The sequence below is a fragment of the Anolis sagrei genome, chromosome 4 (assembly GCF_037176765.1).
Source record: "Anolis sagrei isolate rAnoSag1 chromosome 4, rAnoSag1.mat, whole genome shotgun sequence".
In the NCBI taxonomy this organism is placed as follows: domain Eukaryota; kingdom Metazoa; phylum Chordata; class Lepidosauria; order Squamata; family Dactyloidae; genus Anolis; species Anolis sagrei.
Genome location: NC_090024.1, coordinates 185,561,136 through 185,582,526, shown reverse-complemented (window position 1 = coordinate 185,582,526; position 21,391 = coordinate 185,561,136). Strand labels below are relative to the sequence as shown.

At 40.7% G+C, this 21,391-nt stretch overlaps 1 protein-coding gene across 7 annotated transcripts in view; it reads left to right on the top strand.

Moving 5' to 3' along the window:
• KIF21B (kinesin family member 21B) overlaps positions 1 to 21,391 on the top strand; it is a 79,609-nt gene that overhangs the window by 26,128 nt on the left and 32,090 nt on the right. For all 7 annotated transcript variants that reach the window (XR_009631343.2, XR_009631342.2, XR_010909881.1 and 4 more), the window contains exons 2-15: positions 1,946 to 2,168; positions 3,905 to 4,087; positions 5,216 to 5,365; positions 7,782 to 7,916; positions 8,371 to 8,538; positions 9,718 to 9,833; positions 10,583 to 10,778; positions 13,148 to 13,337; positions 14,076 to 14,139; positions 14,873 to 15,094; positions 16,189 to 16,273; positions 17,101 to 17,215; positions 18,040 to 18,231; positions 18,346 to 18,545. Coding sequence is in view for 3 of the 7 variants with exons in the window: in XM_060773210.2 (XP_060629193.2) it covers positions 1,946 to 2,168; positions 3,905 to 4,087; positions 5,216 to 5,365; positions 7,782 to 7,916; positions 8,371 to 8,538; positions 9,718 to 9,833; positions 10,583 to 10,778; positions 13,148 to 13,337; positions 14,076 to 14,139; positions 14,873 to 15,094; positions 16,189 to 16,273; positions 17,101 to 17,215; positions 18,040 to 18,231; positions 18,346 to 18,545 (2,239 nt within the window). In the remaining 4 variants the exon portion in view is untranslated. The remainder of the gene's footprint in view (positions 1 to 1,945; positions 2,169 to 3,904; positions 4,088 to 5,215; positions 5,366 to 7,781; positions 7,917 to 8,370; positions 8,539 to 9,717; positions 9,834 to 10,582; positions 10,779 to 13,147; positions 13,338 to 14,075; positions 14,140 to 14,872; positions 15,095 to 16,188; positions 16,274 to 17,100; positions 17,216 to 18,039; positions 18,232 to 18,345; positions 18,546 to 21,391) is intronic.

Here is a 21,391-nt window from a genome sequence, read left to right as displayed (position 1 = left end):
AAGTCCTGGTGTGACCCCCATTGTCTTCTAATACTCCTAGCCCACACACAGCAGGGTACTTAAGCCTCCTCTAGTCTGTTCGTAAAATATCCGTTGGTATCGTTCTCTTCTGAGAACAAGGGGGGCAAATAAGGCGGCAGCTTGTCTGAAGGGCTTGGAAAGGAGTGAGCCTTCAATGTGCCTTTTCCTATGGATTTGTGAGGTCATGTATTGAATGAATAAAGCCTTTTGTGCTTGTGGCACTGAAGTGCTCACCATGCTATGGCATAACAGCTCAGAGGGGGGACACCTGCCAGGTCATGTTAGTTGTATTACCTTGTGACTCTCATTAAGCCCTGGTTTACACATAGTAATAGCTTAGCTACTTCCATCTCCTTAAATACAAAGCTGTCGTTTCTCTTAAGACGCAGGTGGTGTGTGCATGTGGGACTGAACTGGGGTCTGGAGCCATGAGACATCCTGTTCCTACTAGATTCCCCCCCTTCCTCACCAAAGTCTGAAGCCATTATTGATGTTTGTGATAAGCTATTTGAGCAGACATCCCAGTAAGGGAATGGTTCCTAGCAGTGGCACATCCTCCATATTGACGCTTGCAAAACCAACATCTGGAGAAGTACATAAAGTATGCCAAACATCTTTTAGTATTTACCTCTACACCTTTTGCTTTAGTTAGTAGATCTCTACACACCACAACACATACAGCTTTAAACCTTTCCTTACTTGTTATATGGACCTCATAACACTAGAGAATGAATCCACTTGAAATCCAGTTTCTTCCTCCTGCAGAATTCTGAAGTTTGTAGTTTAGGGAGGAGCCTTTAACAGTCTCACTAAACTACAAACCCCAGAATTCTTCAGGAGGCAGAAACTGGATTTGAAAGTGGATTCATTCTCTAGTGTGATGAAGAGGTAAGGCCTTAATGTCTGCTATTCAGGAAAACAAAACCCAGAGTATTTCTTAAATGCTATGTGGTCAAGTTGGAACATGCCAGGTGTGTAACCTGTGGTCTTGTAGATGTTGTAGGACTTCAACTCCCATCAGCTCCAGACAGTATTGCCAGTACAGTAGTCAGTTTTAATGGGCGCTGACATCTAGCAACCTCAGGAATGTCAAAGCTTCCTCATTCTTGTCTTAAGCAGGCTTTTTGGACTTGCCACTTCCTTTTCGTCTTCCTCTCATGGACAACATAGAAGGGAGAACGGATGGCTTGTCAGAATCTCCCCTTTAAAAAAAATATCCAAGGATCCAGTATAGGAAACACTAATGCCTCCTTATCTGTCATTAGACATAGGTCACTGCTTGTCTCTTTTGTATCCAGTTACACTTAAATGTTCATAGACTGTATCTCTTTCATTTTTTTTGATAAGAATCCCCACTCCCTGTGTGTGCAGTTGCGTTTAGCTTGCCAACTATGAATAACTTTTCATTTCACTAACCCATGAAGAAGTGATGGTCCAATGCATTTGTTAGTTTTCAAAGATTATTTGATTTTTAAATATGGCAATGTCTTGATAGTACTTGACTACTTGGTTTTGCTCATCCATCACTATTTATACATCAACTTCAACTCATTTCATTTCCAACTTGTGGAGCCCCCAGTGGCGCAGTGGGTTAAACCCCTGTGGCGGCAGGACTGAAGGCAGGTGGCAGGTTCGAATCTGGGGAGAGGCGGATGAGCTCCCTCTATCAGCTCCAGCTTCTCATGTGGGGACATGAGAGAAGCCTCCCACAAGGATGATAAAAACATCAATTCATCTGGGCGTCCCTTGGGCAAGATCCTTGCAGACGGCCAATTCTCTCACACCAGAAGTGAATTACAGTTTCTCAAGTTGCTCCTGACACAACAAAAAAGTCCAACTTGCCCTCTTCCCCACTAATTAATCTATGATACTTGTAGAATTAAAAGGAAGTAGTGTTTATTCTTCTCTTTCTTCCTTTTTTAAGGATCCGTCCTCAGATGCCAAAGGAGAAGATCGAAGGATGTCACATCTGCACATCAGTGACACCTGGAGAACCCCAGGTACTTCTAGGAAAGGACAAAGCCTTTACCTACGACTTTGTCTTCGATCTGGAAACTTGGCAAGAGCAGATCTACACAACCTGTGTGAGCAAGCTTATCGAGGGCTGTTTCGAAGGGTACAATGCCACAGTGTTGGCGTATGGTCAGGTAGGTGATTCCTCTGCCCTTTTCACAACTTCTGCTGTGAGTGGATCATAATATGTTTGCCAATAATCCTGAAGGATGCCTCTTTATACTAGTGCTTGGTTATGTTAGACAGGAATAGGCTTGTTGTTTACAAGCAGCATATCGGTATAACCTTGTCCAGTTGCTTCCGTTGTGCACATGACAAAGCTAAGCACAATTTTTTCATTTTTTCAATTTTTTCAATTTTTTGTGATCATCCTGGGCAGTCCTGTTCTGCAGAAGTGTGCATAGTTTTGTACTATTTCATTCTCTTTCTATTGACTCTCTCTAATTTTAAAGATAGAAAAGGCCAACAAGTAGGGTTTTGGGGAAGATAATAGTAGATCTGAAGAAAGAGGATGAAGCTAGGAGAAATACAGGTTACAAATAAAGGGAGGGAGGAATGTCACATTTCTTCTCAAATTCTGTTTTTGTCATACACCTTTTTAAAGATTTTGGCTGAACACCATTGCTCTTTCTGGCACCTTTCTCTCCAGAGGCGTACACTTCAAGGAATGGCACATTAGCTTCATGGAAGGCCTGTGGAGTTGGGTAATACTGGTTTACTCAAGCCCACCCAGGGAACTTTATGGCTGTGTGAGGATCTGAGGCTGGATTTCTCACGTATCAGCTCACATTGCATCAGCTCTCAGGAAAGGCTGGGAAGACATTTGAAATGAATTAAGTGCACTGAGAAGCCTTTCAGTTTAATGTTCAAAACATAGCTTAAGTAATCAAATTAAAATGATTGCATTGATCTGTTGTTTTTTTTACCAATATTCCTTCTCCACCCCCCTCCACATGGACAGGTTTGTCACGTGGTTGTGGAACATAAGTCTTGTAGATACTGTAACATGAATAATTAGGGAAAATACAAGGAAACATGTGTTTGATGTATTGTAGAAGGTTTTCATGGCCTGAATCACTGGGTTGTTGTGTGTTTTCCCAACTGTATGGCCATGTTCCAGAAGCATCCTCTCCTATTGTTTCACCTGCATCTATGGCAGGCATCTTCAGAGGTTGTGAGGCCTATTAGAAACTAGGAAAATGGGATTTATACATCTGTGGAATGTCCAGGGTGGGAGAAAGAACTCTTTTTGGGAAAAAAATTATTGAAAGAGTATGTAATTACAAGGAAAGTGGAGGAATATTGTGTAGAAGATAAAAAAGTAGGAAATAGGAAAGATCAGGGAAAAAGTCCAAAAATTAATTCAAGGTGGCCAATTGCTACATTCACACCTACTTCCAACAGACAAGAGTTCTTTCTCCCACCCTGGACAGATATATAAATCCCATTTTCCTAGTTTCCAACAGACCTCACAACCTCTGAGGATGTCTGACATATATGCAGGTGAAACATCAGGAAAGAATGCTTCTGAAACATGGCCAAACAGCCTGGAAAACACACAACAACCCAATATATGTTTGAACTGGAATGATAAAGTGAAATCTATCTGAACTTGGAAGAATTAATTTTTGGAGTTCAATTCCTAGAATCTGTGTGTCAGTGTGTCCACAGTTTCCTTACTAAGTTTGGGATTTTAATAACAGGATTGTTTACATGTCTTAGTTTTGCTTAGCAGTGATTCTGTGTGTGTGTGTGTACCTTAATGACCAATAGAGCTGCATAATTGAGAGCTCATTCTCTCACTACATCAAAGCGAAATGTTGACCCTGAGGCACATTACTAATAGAAACACCTGCTTTTTTACTTTTAGACAGGTGCAGGTAAGACATATACCATGGGTACTGGCTTTGATATGAACATCTCTGAAGAGGAAAATGGTATAATCCCACGGGCCATTTCTCACCTGTTCAGTGGAATAGATGAGCGCAAGAAAGCAGCACAGGAGCAAGGTGTGCCAGCACCAGAGTTCAAAGTTAGTGCACAGTTCTTGGAGGTAAGTACATTGGTGTCTGTGTGAGAATGGAGACTTAAAAGAGATTTCATATGTGAAAATGGAATTGCTGATGGGCATGTTGCTATTTGGTTCATTGTGCAGTAGTTTATTTGATTGTAGTTTAACTTTTTTGTCACATACTGCCTTTCCATGGCTCACGATCAGGCCTTGCCTTGTGGGGTTTTTTGAATCTCAACCTTGTCTCATATTCTCTCCCTGGAACAAATCAAAGTGTCAACCAAATTCCTGTTATAAGAAGAGCATCAGATTTTGTAACCAAAGAAAATAAATTAGGTGACACAAACTGTTCCAGAAACAGAATTTAAGGCATATTGATTATCATACAAACTTTGATGTCCTCATCAAATCTAGGCTTTACCCCCATACGAAGTCTTTTGTTGATCTCTAAGGATCTCCTCATATGAAAGTTTTCCTCCATTGCTACCCATTTCTACACACTTCAAAGACAGACTCCCACGGAGTCCATCAAATGGGACTCCATCTCCACAGAATGTAAAAACATTAGGATTTCAAAAACAGCACAAATTGAATCCAATCCTTTCCCTGCACATAGAAACATTTTAAAACTGGTATTTTTCCTTGTGATGGGAAGTGGTGGATTTGTCTGAATTACTTTGTGATGTTTCACTGTGAGTGTTTATGTGAGCAATATGCTAATGCTCCTCCTATTTCCATTAGATGGTGTGGATCCCATTGGAAAAAATGCTTTAAAATGCTTTCCCAAAGGAAAGGGTGTCTCTGTCTCCTTTAGTGTAGGGACTTCAGAGCAAACGATCCTATGGGAAAAGGTGTCTCAAAAAGTATGACTGTTTTAGAAAGTGTGATGATATCTCTGTGATGATTGAGCTAGAAAGGGAAGGAGGTGATCCTGTGTGTTGGGGATGAGCAAATTGTCTGTCTTCTTTAAAGACGGAACCCCATGAAACCCTATGCAAAGAAGACAATTCCACCCGCTTTCCCTCCCTTGTGGAATGAAGTCCTAAGGCAACCTCCATGTTCAAAGATGCAGCCATTCTATACATTTGCTTGAACTTTATACTTGTGCAATCTATTGAGAACAAAGCAACTTAAAAAAAAAAACAACTTCCTCTTTCTTTCCTTATTTAGTTGTATAATGAAGAGATCCTGGACCTCTTTGATAGCACACGTGACCCTGATTCCCGCCATCGGAAGTCAAACATCAAAATCCATGAGGATGCCAATGGTGGAATCTACACAACGGGTGTCACATCACGTCTCATTGGCTCGCAGGACGAGGTGGGTAAACTAAGCTGCTCTTGCATCCCATGTTCATTAGTGTATGTAAATACTTCCAATCACTCACAGAAGTTAAGATCTCCTCATTGTCCACATATGTAAGGAGTGTATATGGGGGACACACATGCATGTATGCAGTTTTATTTGTTTATCATGTCAGAAGTGAATTGAGAACACAGTTATAATTTATAGAAAAACCACATACAAAGTTAAAAACTTGGCATTGTACTAAATTTCCTTTGACCAGAAACTGGCCACTTGGAGTTCCTCTGGTGTTGCTGTGAGAAGGTCCTCCATTGTGCACATAGTAGGGCTCAGACTGCAGTGTAGTAAGTGGTCTGTGGTTTGCTCTTCTCCGCAGTCGCATGTCGTGAACTCCATGTTGTAGCCCCATTTCTTAAGGTTAGCTCTGTCTGCATCTTGCGGTGCCAGAGCACAGTTTGTTCAGTGCCTTTCAAGTCGCCCAGTCTTCTGTGTGCTTAGGAGGGTTTTTATTACGGATGGCAAATGTGAACCATTTTACCATATATGTGTGATTTGCAAGTACATAGATGCTAACTTGCAAATCCCACATATATGGTAAAAATGGCTCACGTTTGCCATCCGTAATAGAAGTTCTCTTTAAGATTAGCTTTAAACTATTTGTATGAAGGGACATTGAGTATGTGCTGTAATAAAAAGTTATGAATGTTTTATCCTGCCTTGTAAACATTTTAACATGAGAATTCCCTGACTGTGTTTCAGGCTCTTGCCTAATTACATTGCCTGATTTCACTGAAAAGGCTACTATTTTATATGGCCTCCTCACTGACTTGCCCTTATTTGAGAGAAGGGCATAAACCAGTCTGTTTTTCAATGAGTCAACTCTCAAATCCATCTGCATTTTGATTTTAATGATGCAGAATATTCTCCTTGAATTTTTGTTTTTCTCTTTTACACCCCACCTCTGCTAAAATAGTTATCTTGTTCCTTTTTAGAATTTTAACTATAGTTTAAGTGTTAACTGGTGGAAAGCACTCAGAATTTTGAAGTTAATTTTATCATGATGGTCCTGGATAGATATTGTTCCTTTGAAAGTCTTGAGGGCCAAACTTGATGCTACTGTTACAAATTCCATACCTTGTTTTCATGAAGAGCAGCTACAACAGGGAATCTCATCTTTGGCTTCTCTTCTTGTTGGTTGTGAATTTATCCTTCTGTGTTCTGATTTTGCTCATTTAGTTTTTTGGGATCACCCCTCCCCCTCACCCCGTAAACTGTGTTTGCACATTTCTCCATACTTTAGAACAAAGAATAATTTGGAGATTCTGATTGTCATGAGTCTAGTAATAAATAGCCTAGCAACTACCAATAGATAGTTGCTGTGTCATTTAGTTTTTATAAGTAGTTAAAATATGTGCTAGTTAGCATTTCTTGGGGAAACCACTACCACTATAAACCTGGCTCGCCTCTTCTGGAAGGTTCCAGCAGCAGCAATTTATTTTTGGAATAGGTAAAAAAACTATTTTAACCAATTTTAAAACAAACAGTGGAAGGTTGTCAGCCACTTCTCATTTGGTTGGGTTCATTTTGGAGGAAATTTTGATCTTCTCTGAAGGTGCAGTGGGTTAAACCACTGAGCTGCTGAACTTGCTTACTGGAAGGTTGGCAGTTTGAATCCAGGGAGTGGGTTGAGCTCCCGCTGTTAGGCTCAGCTTCTGCCAACCTAGCAGTTCGAAAACATGCAAATGTGAGTAGATCAATGGGTGCTGCTTCTGCAGGAAGGCAATGACCTTGGAGGTGTCTACAGACAACACCGGCTCTTTGACTTAGAAATGGAGATGAGCACCAACTCCCAGAGTTGGACACAACTGGACTTAATGTCAGGGAAAATTTTTACCTTTACATTTTATGAAGCTCCTAGAAGATTTAAAGGCAAAAGCTTTTGCCCAAGACCCATTGATATTGCACATTTCTGATCTGTTCTGAATTTTTGTTGAATTTTGCACTTTATTTGTACAGTTTCCTAGGAGTTTGTTCTAGTGACTTTTGTGGAACTTAATTCCCATGTAACTGTGCCCAGGGGGGATTATTTTGAATAGAGAAAAAGCCAGAGCAAAGAAGATTAAGCATCCCTTTTCCCTTTTCTCCCTCTCCACAACTTTTTCTTCAGCAACTTCTTTTAGCTAGAAGAAAGACACTCAAAGCATTGCATATATAGGATCTAGTTTGGCCCTGGTTGTTATAATATGCCAAAGGGTTGATTCTTGTAAACGCTAATGGTGAAATAAATGTCCTACAGGAAACTTAACTAAAGTCTTTTTAAAACAGGGCTTGGAAAATGGTCTGTTTTGCTTTTATGTGTTTGGAGGGATAGGATTGGGAAGCTTGCATCTGAGCAGCAAATGTAAACTACAGATGCTTTCTTCCACTGTAGCTGATTCAGTGCCTGAAGCAGGGAGCTCTGTCACGAACCACAGCCAGCACCCAGATGAATGTCCAGAGCTCCCGCTCCCATGCTATCTTCACCATCTATGTTTGCCAAATGCGTGTCTGCTCTCCTGTACACTTGGTAAGTGAGATGAGAGTATGGAAGCACTGGCTATGCATTCCTTCTTGTTGTAGTTGAATAGAAATTCATGGAATACTTGTACGGGAACCTTTGCAGAAAGCAAGAAGTAGGGATATCAAATTGTCTTCCATTATTTGAGGAAATGATTAATTATACCTCTACAGTTCTGCATGTCAAGATTACATATTTGCCACTCCTCTCGCCTATATTTCCTTTTTACTGGCAGGGATATCTGGTCTTATTATTTGAATATTTTACAGTACTGTGCACGTCAAGAAATAATAGGAAACTGTCCATTGCTTGTCTGAGAGCAGCAATCACATGTATGGGATCTGTAGACAAATGTTGCAATCTGTGGCAAAATGTACAACAATAGTCAGTACTTATACTAGTGTTGTATATAAACATTGTCAATTACTTATTGAATTATGATTTCGGTACTTTCTGGTCTTAGGTGAATGGAGACACAAATAGTCTTCTTGAGGGATCCCAGCCTACCAGTGAGTACGAGACACGAACAGCCAAATTTCATTTTGTTGACCTGGCTGGCTCAGAGAGGTTGAAGCGGACAGGTGCTACAGGCGAGAGAGCCAAAGAAGGGATCTCCATCAACTGTGGTTTGGTATGGCTTTGGATACATAAATAGATAAATATGGACGCAGGGTTTCATATAAGATCATCTCACTGCTAGGTCCTGTGTTTCAATATAAGAAGGAGCAATTCCTGGAACCCTCCAGATATTTTTATTGACTTCCATATATTTACACCTCCCATCACCTTCACCAGCACACCCAGTGGTGAAGAATTCTGGAAGTAGTAGCCTAAAAACATCAAAAAGATCACAGTTGTCCACTCCTGTTTTATAGCAGGAATAAGTGAGATGTGTAACTGCATAGTCTGCAAAGCCATTGTTGTGGTGATCATAGTAAACCCCAAATGGAAAACTACTGACCTTTACTAGTATGATTTTGTTTTAAGTAAAGAGAGCTTACTTCCAACCTAGTCAGTGCTTTTGGCCAGTCGAAAGACAGATCTGGGAATAGGGATTCGCCCTATGTTAGATAGGGTTACACTCCCCCTGAAAATACAGGTTTCCAATTTGGGGGTACTTCTGGATTCAGCTCTGAACCGGAAGGCCCAGACATCAGCAGTGACCAGAAATGCTTTTGCACAATTAAAGCTAGTGTGTCAACTGCACCCATTCCTGAAGACGTTGGATCTGGCCATGGTGGTACATGCCTTAGTTCCATCCCGGTTGGACTACTGTAATGCGCTCTACATGGGGCTGCCTTTGAAAAGTGCTCAGAAACTTCAGTTGGTTTAAAGAGCTGTCGCAACAGCTCCACTGGCTGCCAACTCCTTTCTGGACACAATTCAAAATGCTGGTTTTGACTTAAAAGGCCCTATACGGTTTCGATCCAGGTTATCAGAAGGACTGTATCTCTCTATATGAACTTATCAGATATCTATGATCAACTGGGGAGGGCCTCTTTCTGTCCAACTATCCATTCAAGCACGTTTGGTGGGAATGTGGGAGAGGGCCTTTTTGAAATTAAGTAAATAATAAATACATTAAGTAAATAATAAATACATTAAGTAAATTAAGTAAATAATAAATACATAAATAAATGTGTATGTGTGAAAGAACCTAACTGCAATTGCAAAAAATATTGCAATTTGGAACTTTGGGTGACTTTTTGTTGAGTGTTTTTTTTGTTTGTTTTTGAAGCAGTGATTTAAAAATAATGTGACAAGGCAAAGCCACCAACCTTATTTACTGACCTGTACATTTCCTTAACAGTTAGCACTAGGAAATGTCATCAGTGCTCTTGGAGATCAGAGCAAGAAAGCCCTGCATGTGCCCTACCGGGATTCAAAGTTGACACGGCTTCTCCAAGACTCACTTGGTGGCAACAGGTAATGAGAAAAGTCACTAAACATCTAATTGTAGCAAATGATAAAATTGGAAGAGCCTATGTAGGTTGGCTGGCATTGGGGGCAAGATAGCTTAAGTTATGTGCTACAATTAGCAATACATGGCTATGGCTTCGCTTCATTAACAAGTTCCCTGAATCAGGGCTATAATAAATCTTCCAAAAAAGGCATTTTCAAACAGAGCCCAAGCTTCATTATCCCCTGAGGTCCAAATATGATTATTGGCTTCTGCATAATGGATGCTTATGCAACATATCCCTAAGCTGTTTTTGATCCCAAATGTTGGCAATGGAACCTCCTAACATGGGATCATTGTAATCTGTTCTCCTATGCCCTCCTTTTCTAGTCTGTTCCCCTTAACAGATGCTCTTTTGTTCCTCACGATCTGTCTAGACAATTCTTGTTTTTGTATCTGAGATTCCCATTTCTTATCTATTTTTGGACAGAAAGGCAGAAAGAGTCAAGGTTGTTAGAATTCTTACCAAATCTTGCTACACCTCACACTATCTACTTCTCATGTGTCTGTTCACTTTGTTTTTACAATCCACTGAACCTTTGTATATTACACCAGTTTGTTGGTTTGAGCTGTCAGATTGCACTGTGCATCTGAAGCCATTACTGGGGATGTCTTGATCACCATCTTGCTATCCTCATGCTGCATGTTAGATGACATGACAAGGTATTAAGTAACTCTGCTTTGCTTGACCTGAACTGCTTTTTCTCCTCTGCAGCCAAACCGTAATGATTGCCTGTGTGAGCCCTTCAGACCGGGACTTTATGGAAACCCTGAACACCCTTAAGTATGCTAATCGTGCTCGCAACATTAAGAACAAAGTGGTGGTGAATCAGGATAAGACAAGTCAGCAGATCAGTGCCCTGCGAGCTGAGATTGCTCGGCTCCAAATGGAGCTCATGGAGTACAAAGCGGTAAGGAGAAGCTGAGAACATTTGGCTGCCATGGATTCATTCTTTGTTGTTGCTGAAGTTGAACCACAGGTCCTTCAGCACTACAATAATCTCTTTTTCCCAGTGGTAGTATCTCCATCTTTGGTTAGTTCAGGTGCACCACTGTAGAATAGGAGGAAAAAATGCTGTTGTTTCATAACACCTGGGAAACCTGGTCAGGAAGACTAACACAGAGATGAGAACTGATTTAATAGAATTAACCTCAATATTTACTGACAAATTCCATCAATTCCAAAGAGTGTACAGTAATTGTGAGTAACACTATTTTGTTCACTCGATAGCAATTCTTTCTTCCATTTATGGAGTTCATTTTCTGCAAAATAATAATAATAACAACAACAACTTAATTTTTGTACCCCACCTCCATCTCCCCGAAGGGACTCAGGGCGGCCTACATGGGGGCAAGCCCGAGAGTCAACATAATCAAAATGTAACAACAAAATTCATGAAAAGCATTTCAACAATACTACAGAATACAATACATAGCGAACATCTAACAACCTTCAATGGTTTGCACAGTTCTGAGTTTGGTTGGGAGACTAGTGCAAATCACTTGCCAAAGGATAGTGTTGATGGATAAATTGCTAAAGCCAGATGGCAAGATTAGGACCTGGAGGGTAGTGTAAGAAGAGCACTATGTCTCTAAAAGGGAGCAGTGGTGATGTGTAAGTTCCTTTTATGGATCAAATTGGGAGCCAGAATTATTTGGGGAACTAACTAGTCCAGGGGTCCTCAAACTTTTTAAACCAGGGGCCAGTTCACTGTCCCTCAGACCGTTGGAGGGCCGGACTATAGTTTTTTTAAAAAAAAAATCAATAAAAAAATTCTATGCACATTGCACATATCTTATTTTGCTGTGTGGAAGGGCCCTTAGAAGGGGTTCTTTCTAGCCCTCCTTAGGCAGTAATTCCAGGAGCAGAGAATGGGAAATCCTCCTATTTCTAGTCTGAACAAAATCTGGCTACCAGTATTAAAAAAACTCTAAAATTATAACTGTAAATAAAGAACAACACTCAAACACAGGGGAACTCCAAACAAGAAACAATCAGGGCCAGCTAATCACCTCTCAACAAAGGATTCTCCCTAAAAACTGTCAGGCTATGAAATGGTATTCAAGATGACCAACTGAAACATTCATACCTACCTCCAACAGACAAGAGTTCCTTCTCCCACCCTGGATCTTCCACAATTTTCCTAGTTAAAGGTTTTCCTCTGACATGAAGTCCAGTCGTGTCTGACTCTGGGGTGTGGTGCTCATCTCCATTTCTAAGTCGAAGACACCTGTATTTCTAAGTCGGTAGACACCTCCAAGGTCATGTGGCCAGCATGACTGCCGGGGCAGCCTCCCTTGGCTGGCTCACGCTGCCCATCGGGCCCAATGGGCAGCGTGAGCCTGCCAAGGGAGAAGCAGCCCCGCGTGGCCTATTCGCACGTAAAGCACCTCGCGAGGTGCTTTATGCGCGAGTAGGCCACACGGAGAAGCTGCCCTTGGCTGGCTCACTCTGCCCATCGGGCCTGATGGATAGTGAGGTGCTTTGCACGCGAGTAGGTCACACGGAGCAGCTGCCCTTGGCTGGGTCACGCTATCCGTCAGGCCCGATGGGCAGCGTGAGCCAGCCAAGGGAGGGGCACTGTGTGTGTGGGGGGGGGCGCTCCTCCCCCATGGGCTGGATAAGTGCCCTTGGCAGGCCGGAAGTGGCCCGCGGGCCGTAGTTTGGGGACCGCTGATCTAGTCCAAGGCACAGTGGAACAATATAGTCTGCAGTTGTCTGTTGTTTGAATATGAAGAAATGGAAGGTCTACCTCAGAGTGAATGCAGAGCAGAAGATATTTTAAAGTCCAACAAGTTCAGAGTCTGATGAATGTAAGATTACATGGATCTTGATGTATCTGAAGTGGGACAGTCCTATAACAGTCTTAAGACAACTGTATATTTTCTCATTTGTTGGGAGCCCCTGGTGGCGCAGTGGGTTAAATCCCTGTGCTGGCAGGACTGAAGACCGACAGGTTGCAGGTTCAAATCTGGGGAGAGGCAGATGAGCTCCCTCTATCAGCTCCAGCTCCTCATGCGGGGACATGAGAGAAGCCTCCCACAAGGATGATAAAAACAATCAAATTATCTGGGTTTTCCCTGGGCAACGTCCTTGCGGACGGCCAATTCTCTCACACCAGAAGTTACTTGCAGTTTCTCAAGTCGCTCCTGACATGAAAAAAAATATATGTTGGGATGTGTGCAAGGCAGCTATTGTCTACCTTAGTTGACTGACACTTACATATAGTCCTTCCTGCTCCTTTCCTTCAATCTTTTCTTCTCAATCTTCTCTTCACAGGGTAAGCGTGTCATTGGAGAGGATGGTTCAGATGGCTACAGCGACCTGTTTCATGAGAATGCCATGCTTCAGAAGGAGAACACCACTTTGCGTATGCGGGTAAAAGCCATGCAAGAAGCTATTGATGCTATCAACATTCGGGTTACCCACTTGATGAGTCAAGAAGCAAACTTGATTCTTGCCAAGGCAGGTGAGACTGCAAAGGCCACTGGCTTCATTAGCCAGTATATAGTTCAGAGAATGGGATTCCTAAATGGCAATAGCACTCTTTATTTATGGAGGTCTAGCGTATTTTTTTAAATACCAATGTGATGTTAAACCTTTATCTAAACAAGTATGCAACCATATTTATATCGGGGGGGGGGGGGGGGAACAGACTTGATGCCCTAATCTAGAATGTGATCTAGGTTTGGGTGACACTTCTGTTTGGTTGTTTTTTATGGGTGCAGATATTGTTTACTGCAAACTTTATTACTGAGGACAAATAGCATCTAGGCCAGGGGTATTTTCCAAAGGAAATTAATATGAGACCCTGATCCAAATTGAAAGCAAGTTCTGGATTGGAAACTCTGCACTTGCTTAGCCTTGACCCTCACAAAAACAGGGTTGAGCATCACATCACTTGACATTAATTAATTTTTTTTACAGAATTATAACGTCTCACCAAACAATTCCAAATATCATTGTTATGTTATTCTGTAGTTGATTTTTTACCTCTCGCTTGTGGCTTCTTTTATAGTTTCAGCTATTTTTGGAGTAAAACCTATTTATTTTCTGAAGTCTTAAGATGTAGAACTTTTACCGTTATGTACAATGTGACTTGTCTGATTACACTGTGAACTTGCTTGTTCTTTGGCATACTGTCTTAGTTTATTGCTTTGACTTTAATACCATTTTCATGTTTTGCTTCTTCATTCTGTTTTTTCAGGTGATGGCAATGAGGCTATTGGTGCTCTGATCCAGAATTATATTCGGGAAATTGAGGAGCTCAGGTAACTTGAAGCTGCATTTGCTTTGTTTTCCTCATTTAAAAGAAAGTTATATGTGCTTGAGAAAAATAATGGAGTTGAATCCTTTTCAGATCAGCTTTATTGATGACTATTCAAGTAGTTATCAGGCAAAACATTATATCTGTATGTCTTCCTGATTTTTGTGGCCTGTATTTTTCAAATCATGAGTATGCAACTGTCTTAGGGAATGGCTCCAGTCATCCCGCTTTGCACAGCTCCTTTTGACAAAACTAGGAGTGACCAGAATATCACTTTTAGACGTATCATTTCTCAAACAACAACTGCTTGGGACCCTAGGATTCAGAGCCAAGAAATTGCATCTGTTGGAGAATTTAACACAACCATATCCAGAGGCTTCCACAGGCTCTTTTTTGCCAATTTTAAAAAATCTTTCTGCGATGGAAGGGGATTCCCAAAACACTCCTTTTAACTGCACACAGTCTTTGGGTCATATACATATTTCCTACTTCTGTTTTGCCTTTGCCTCTAAAACTGGGAGAGTATTACATGTTCAAGGTCATCCAGTGGGTTCCAGTAGCTGAGTAGAGATTCAAACCCTAGTCTCCAGAGCCCTCGTTAATGTTCAAACCAGTAGACCATCCTGAGTCTCCACAACTACTTTGGGGCTGGAAAATAAATTAAGAGTTTCCAAGTAAGCGAGGTTTTGCATCTAGGCAAGCTGAAACCTATCTTCCATTCTTTTTCATCTCTACAGGACAAAACTCCTAGAGAGTGAAGCTATGAATGAGTCGTTGCGTCGCAATCTGTCACGGGTTTCATCCAGGATTCCCTATTCCCTGGGCTTATCTCCAGGCCCTGGGATGGGGGCATCAAACAGCCCCGTTACCTCTGTGGAAGCAGAGGTTACTGAGGTCCTTCAATGTGCCAAGCAAGACTTAGAACGGCTCAAGAAGGAAACTAAACAGCGAAGGAAAAGGTATGACATTCCTGTCTGAATGGGTTGTGAGTTACAACTTCAAAACTTCAGGGGGAAAATATCCTCCGCTTTCTTACTCTATCTAACCAACTCTTTTTCACATAGCAGTCATTGCCTGGAATAGTCTCCTTCAACCTGTTGCCTAACAGATGCTTTGGACAATAATTCCTAGTATTCCTGACTAGTGGTCATGCTAGCAGAGCAGACACCAAAACATCTATAGGTTATAAATTGAGTGAAACTGTAACATTTATTTCCTGTGACTTTTGTTTTCTCTTTCCATAACCAATGGTATATATGTGGGTGGTACAACAGAGCTGGGGGAGTTTTTTCAGAGCAGCACAAGTAACTTCTTTCAACCCTCCATGGTAGTTAATAGGTTTTCCTAGCTCTGGCAAGTAAGTAAGGGAATAAAAATGCTTTGAAATTTACTACTTATTTTTTGGTATAGACAATAAATATGAAGTCAGAATGAGCAAAATAATCAGATAGATGCTAGACAGTACAGGTTGGGTATTCCTCATCTGAAATGCTTGAGACCAGAAGAGTTCTGCATTTCAGATTCTTTTGGATTTGGAAAATAGCCAGCTCCTGTTTTCCAAAACATATGACTCCTAGTTACAAACAGAGGTGAGACAATAGGAAGTGAGAGGAAATCTACATCTAGGAAGGAAAATTCACTCTTGTAAGTTAACAAGAGAAAAAGGTGTCCCAACTGAAGCTTTATCTTCAATCCTTGTTTGAACAATAACCCAAAATTCTCCAAATCCAGTTGTCACAGGGACAGAAAGTGAAATCTTCTGAATGAGCATTACAGGAATGTTCACCCTTCCCTCTGGTATCCCAAACTAAAAAGAAATGTGGCTGAAATATACTTTAAAATGTACTTGTTCCGACTTACATACAAATTCAACTGAAAAACAAATCTATAGGACCTATCTTGTTTGTAACCAAGGGACTTCCTGTATTTGCATGTACATAATGAGATATATTAAATATTGGATCTGAACTTAAACATAACATTTATTTATGTTTCTAGAATACCAATGAAAAGTACATATATGCTTACATACATATGTACTATTTTTTTACAGTCCAGACAAAGAAGGATTTAAAAAAAGATTGAAGCTGCAGCAGGGAAATGAGGCAGATGAGGCAGATGAGAATGAGGTGGAAGAGGTAAGAGATCTTGGCCTTCACATGCATCCAAAGACCCTTGCACTTCTCAATAGTTGACTTATTTCTGGAGCTCTGTAAAGGTCTTCTGCTATGCTTCCCTTTAATCTGACTCTTAGATATATGAAGCAGAGAAGCCAGGGTCTATTTAGTGCAAGTGATCTATGTTTTGTCTTGTATCCCTCAAAATACAAATGACTGTTTTAATAAAAGGACAGTGTTCATAATGCACCAAAAATGTGCTAATTTCTATCAGATGGACTAACCAAATATAGATATGCCTTCCATCTCTTTATGAATGTGTGTATAGACATTTGGCCCTCCACATTTGCAGATTTGATTTTTGAGACTTTGGATATTCAAGAATTGACTAATATGTTCTCTAGAAATCTCTATGTCCTTATGATGGAAGTTCATTGTAAGTCAAACAGGAAGACCTAAAGATGGCTAAAGAGAATTACTCTCTAGGAATCTCTTAGTCTTCCAATACAATCAAGTGGAAATTGATCATAGAATCATGCTGGAAAAGCTAGGTATTCCTAAAATATGCTTTCTCGGGTTTTTTTGAAAAAGTAATTTTTAATTTGTGGGTTATTTTAGTTCTGTGGAGGTCCTGTGCCCCTAACCCCAGTGAATGTGGAGGACTGGCTGTATATGTATATATTCTTCCAAAATTTGATTGTGTGTTGATTTATATTTTACTCCTAACTAATGAACAAAAAAGAAAATTTCTGCCAAATATAATCTGCAATAGGAATTGAGGCAGCTAGGAATGAACTTCCACATGGTCGTTCTTCTCACATTGCTATGCCTCCTCTCCCCCTTTTTAGGAAGAAAGAGATGAAAGTGGCTGTGAGGAAGAGGGCGGTCAAGAGGAAGAAGAGGAAGAAGATTCAGGAAGTGAAGAAAGTTTAGTGGATTCTGACTCAGATGCTGAAGAAAAGGGTAGGCTGATACACAGATACAAAAGAGGCTGACTCACGCTTTCAAAATGTGCTTATGACATTGCAGTTTGATGCAGTCCCTGTAGAGACACAGGTGAATATGCAGCAGTCTTCAAGATGTATACAGAGGCAAGAGCTTTACATTAGTTGCAGATGCAAATACTGAAATCACAGTGCCTGGCTGTGCATTTGTAAATATCTATGTAAGTAGTGGGTGGTGGATTTCATCTCAGGCTGGATCTACACTGCCATATTCAATGCAGATTATCAAATCAGATAATCCACATTATCTGCTTTGAACTGGATTATATGAGTCTACACTGTCATATAATCCAGTTCAAATCAGATAATCTGGATTTTATATGGCAGTGTAGATGGGGCTCAGTGGGGTGGTGAATTACTTCAAGTTTTAGTCCGAATTTTAAAGACACTATGCAAGTTAATATACCCTATACTCAAAATAAGTGCATATATTGGAAGCCATGGGTCCCTCTCTGACAGAAAGAGGGCATATAAATGAGTAAACAACTCGTCAAACTCTAGTCACTCCATTGACACAGAAATAACCAATGATAATGTTCCCACCGATCTTTTCATAAAAACTTCCCTAATGTTAATTCAGCTATGTCTGCACTGACTGTATAAAGATAGAAGTTGCTGCTCAATACATCCAAATGGCACCAAAGTGGGAAAGACTGTGTTAGACCTTTTCTGTTCCCCTGCAGTTCCATAAAGGAGTGTTTATTCTTATATTACAAGGAATTTGTAACTGGATCCAACTTCCCTCGAGATAGTGAGTCTTTTTCTTTTGCTTTAAATATCTAGCTGCAAATTTCCAGGCTGATCTGGCTGACCTGACCTGTGAGATTGAGATCAAACAGAAGCTAATAGATGAACTGGAGAACAGCCAAAGGCGCCTGCAGACATTGAAGCACCAATATGAGGAGAAGTTGATTCTGCTGCAAAACAAGATTCGGGACACCCAATTGGAGAGAGATAGAGTCCTGCAGAACCTCAGTAAGGAAATGCTGGGTTATTGCTGAACTCTCTCTCCCCATATAATTGTTGCTTGATTATGGGGCTGGGGAGAAGACTGGACTAATTTTTCCCACTGAACTGCTCTTCCCTCAGGTTCTATGGAGTGTTACACAGAAGAGAAGGCCAACAAGATCAAAGCAGACTATGAGAAACGTCTGAGAGAAATGAACAGGGATCTGCAGAAGTTGCAGGCAGCCCAGAAGGAACATGCCCGTCTCCTCAAGAACCAGTCTCGATATGAGCGAGAGTTAAAGAAACTGCATGCAGAAGTTGCAGAGATGAAAAAGGCCAAGGTAACTTGATGGGAAAATGGCTTTTGAATAAGAGTTTTTCTTCTTTGGTACTTCTCTCATGGCTGCCAATCACAGGGAATTTTTGTTGACTAATGTGATATGGCCTCTATAAACACACTCTCTCCTCTCCTTTTCCAAGTTCTTGAAGAGAGAATTTAATCCTGACAACAGTCCACTGATCAATTCGGCCAAAAACTAGTGACCAGTCCTTGATGATTTAATGTTTTGGACTCTAGCAGGCACACGAACCTAGATAGATCTCCAATAACCAGTTGCTGTACTATGCATCTATTCAGATGAAATCAGACAGAGTATGTCTATACTCACCAAATGAATCTAGGGAAAACTATTCTGTAGCTGCTCCAGTGCAGCCAAGGTGCATCCACACAGCTGGCAAGACCAAGGGTGCTTCATTGGTAGTCAGAGGGCTGGCTAGTGATATTGCATTTCCTGGTGACATGGCCTGGTGTGATCTCATTAGAAGTGACAAGCTCGGCCAGGAAGTTGCTTGTAGTAGCAATGCAGGAGAAGTTTGGAAATAGTTCAGAGTGGATCAAGGATGATTCCAAAGCTTCCTGGAGACTCCAGAGTAAAGCTCTTTTCCCTTTGAACCACATTAATGGCTAGATGTTGTGCCGCCCGATTGTGCAACTCAAGCTGTGTGTAGACCTTTTTGTGCTGACCAACCGCCGTGGTGACCAACTCCGGAAAGACTGAGAGACCCATTCGCTGTGTTACATCAGCCGTCCATCGACTACATCTCTGAATCACTACAATATTATCAACCGGCATTGTTTACCATCTTTTCTAATGTTATGGCTATATATTGCCTAATGTAACACTTCTTTGTTCCTTACCTATCTGCTGCTAATTGGTATAATAACTTTGTATAGCACTTTACGGCGCCTGCCTCTTCTGCTGCCAATCGAACTAGCACTTTACCCCCTTCCCTCCATGCCGCACTTTAGTTAGTACTTAGAGCCAGACTCGGATACCTTATTGCAATTTAAGACCTTTGCACTTTACGAACTACCTCAGTGGCATGCAACTGTGACGCCTATTGTGTTTGCACTTTAAGACCCTTGCACTTTATGAACTGTCCCAACTGGTCGCAGTTGTGACACCTACTGCACTTTGCTACTGTTAGTCTTTTGGAGTGTTCCATCATTACCCATGCGGTACCCTATCCCCCTATTTGTATTGTCCCTGGTATTAGTGACTTGTGGGAGGGGCAAGGGACGAAGCGGGCTGGAGGCGGTGGGTAACAATAAGGGGGGGAGGGGGGAGAAAGGGAATGGAGAAAGTTGGCAAGAAAAGACTCCAACAAACCAAACAACCATTAATAGAACAGAAATTGAGACCATAGATTTCTTTTTTTATATATATATATAAATTTATTTATTAGAATTTTCCGACACAAATATCATACCATCACATCCGCTCATTGTTAGAAATTCAGTTACTAAATTACATTCTGGAAACATCACATACCATATAACACATATCACATTATAATTACCTAGTGCTCTTATCTGTCTCCCCTTCACCTTACCCTTGTGTCTTACGATTTTACATCCCTCCTCCCCCCTCCCCCACCCTTCAGGGAACAGTAAATACCTTAATTCAGAACTTAATTTAAGTGAACAATTGTATAGAGAGAATGGTTTAGCACCTTGTATCTTTCATTTCCTTCCACTTTTTCTATCAGTCTTTCCCATTTCTGCATCCAAGTTTTCCTAAGTCGGCTTGTTGAGTATTTGCTTCTTTTTTCATAGATGTACTCGTGGAGCATATATTCTGCTAAATACTCGTACCATTTTTTAACCTCCCATTTTCTATAATCTTTCCACCCCAACGCTACAGTTGCTTGAGCAGCTAATATCATGTATTTTATAATTTCCTCCCAGTCTTTGCAATTATCTTTTTTGTCTAATTTCTTTGTAAAAAGTTCTATTTTATTCAAGGCCAGTTTATAACCTATTATTTCTTCCATTTCCTTCATTACCTTGCTATAGAACTCTTGTACTCTATCACATTCCCACCACATGTGGGAATAAGAGCCAATTTTCCCACATCCATGCCAACAAAGTTTTGTGGTGTTTTTTGTCATCTGGGCTATTTTAATTGGGGTTCTGTACCATCTAGTCAATAATTTCCTTTGCGTTTCTCTGATCTTTATATGCTTAAGACTTTTAATTGAGTCAATCCAATTTTCTATTTCTAAAACTTTATTATTTAAATCTTCTTTCCATATTTCTATCAAGGCTTGTTTCAAGTTATATTGTATTCCAATTAATTTCTTATAAATAAACCCCATCAGCCCTTTCTCCTTTTCTATTTTCCATTTTAGGATTTGGTCTAGGGCTGTTTCAGGGCCTTCTTTCTTCTTCTCTTTAATGATCCTTGGTTTTAATCCATTCCAAAGAAGCCAATTACCTTCACCGCATTTACCCTTTATTGTCTCCCAGTCCTTAATTGTCCCATCTGAGTTCAAGAGGTCTTTTATCAGATTCATTCCATTCTGTTTCAACTTTGTTATAACCTTACCAAATGTCTGTTCTATTCTATTGTCTAGAAACCCTATTGGGAGTATATCTACCCTATTAATTTGAAGTTTGTTTTGCCATTTTTTCCAACATTCCAAAGATGAGATCAATGGTCCCCCTTTAGTTTCTGTTAAGATTTTTTTATCAACCCGTCCTTTTAAACATAAACAGTAGTTCCATCCATTTATTGCTTTTTCAATTCTAGCCCATCTTCTTGAATCATCAAAATCTAGTTCTATCAGTCTTGTTAATTGGCAGGCGTCGAAATAATTCTGTAAATTAGGGGCACCCCATCCTCCA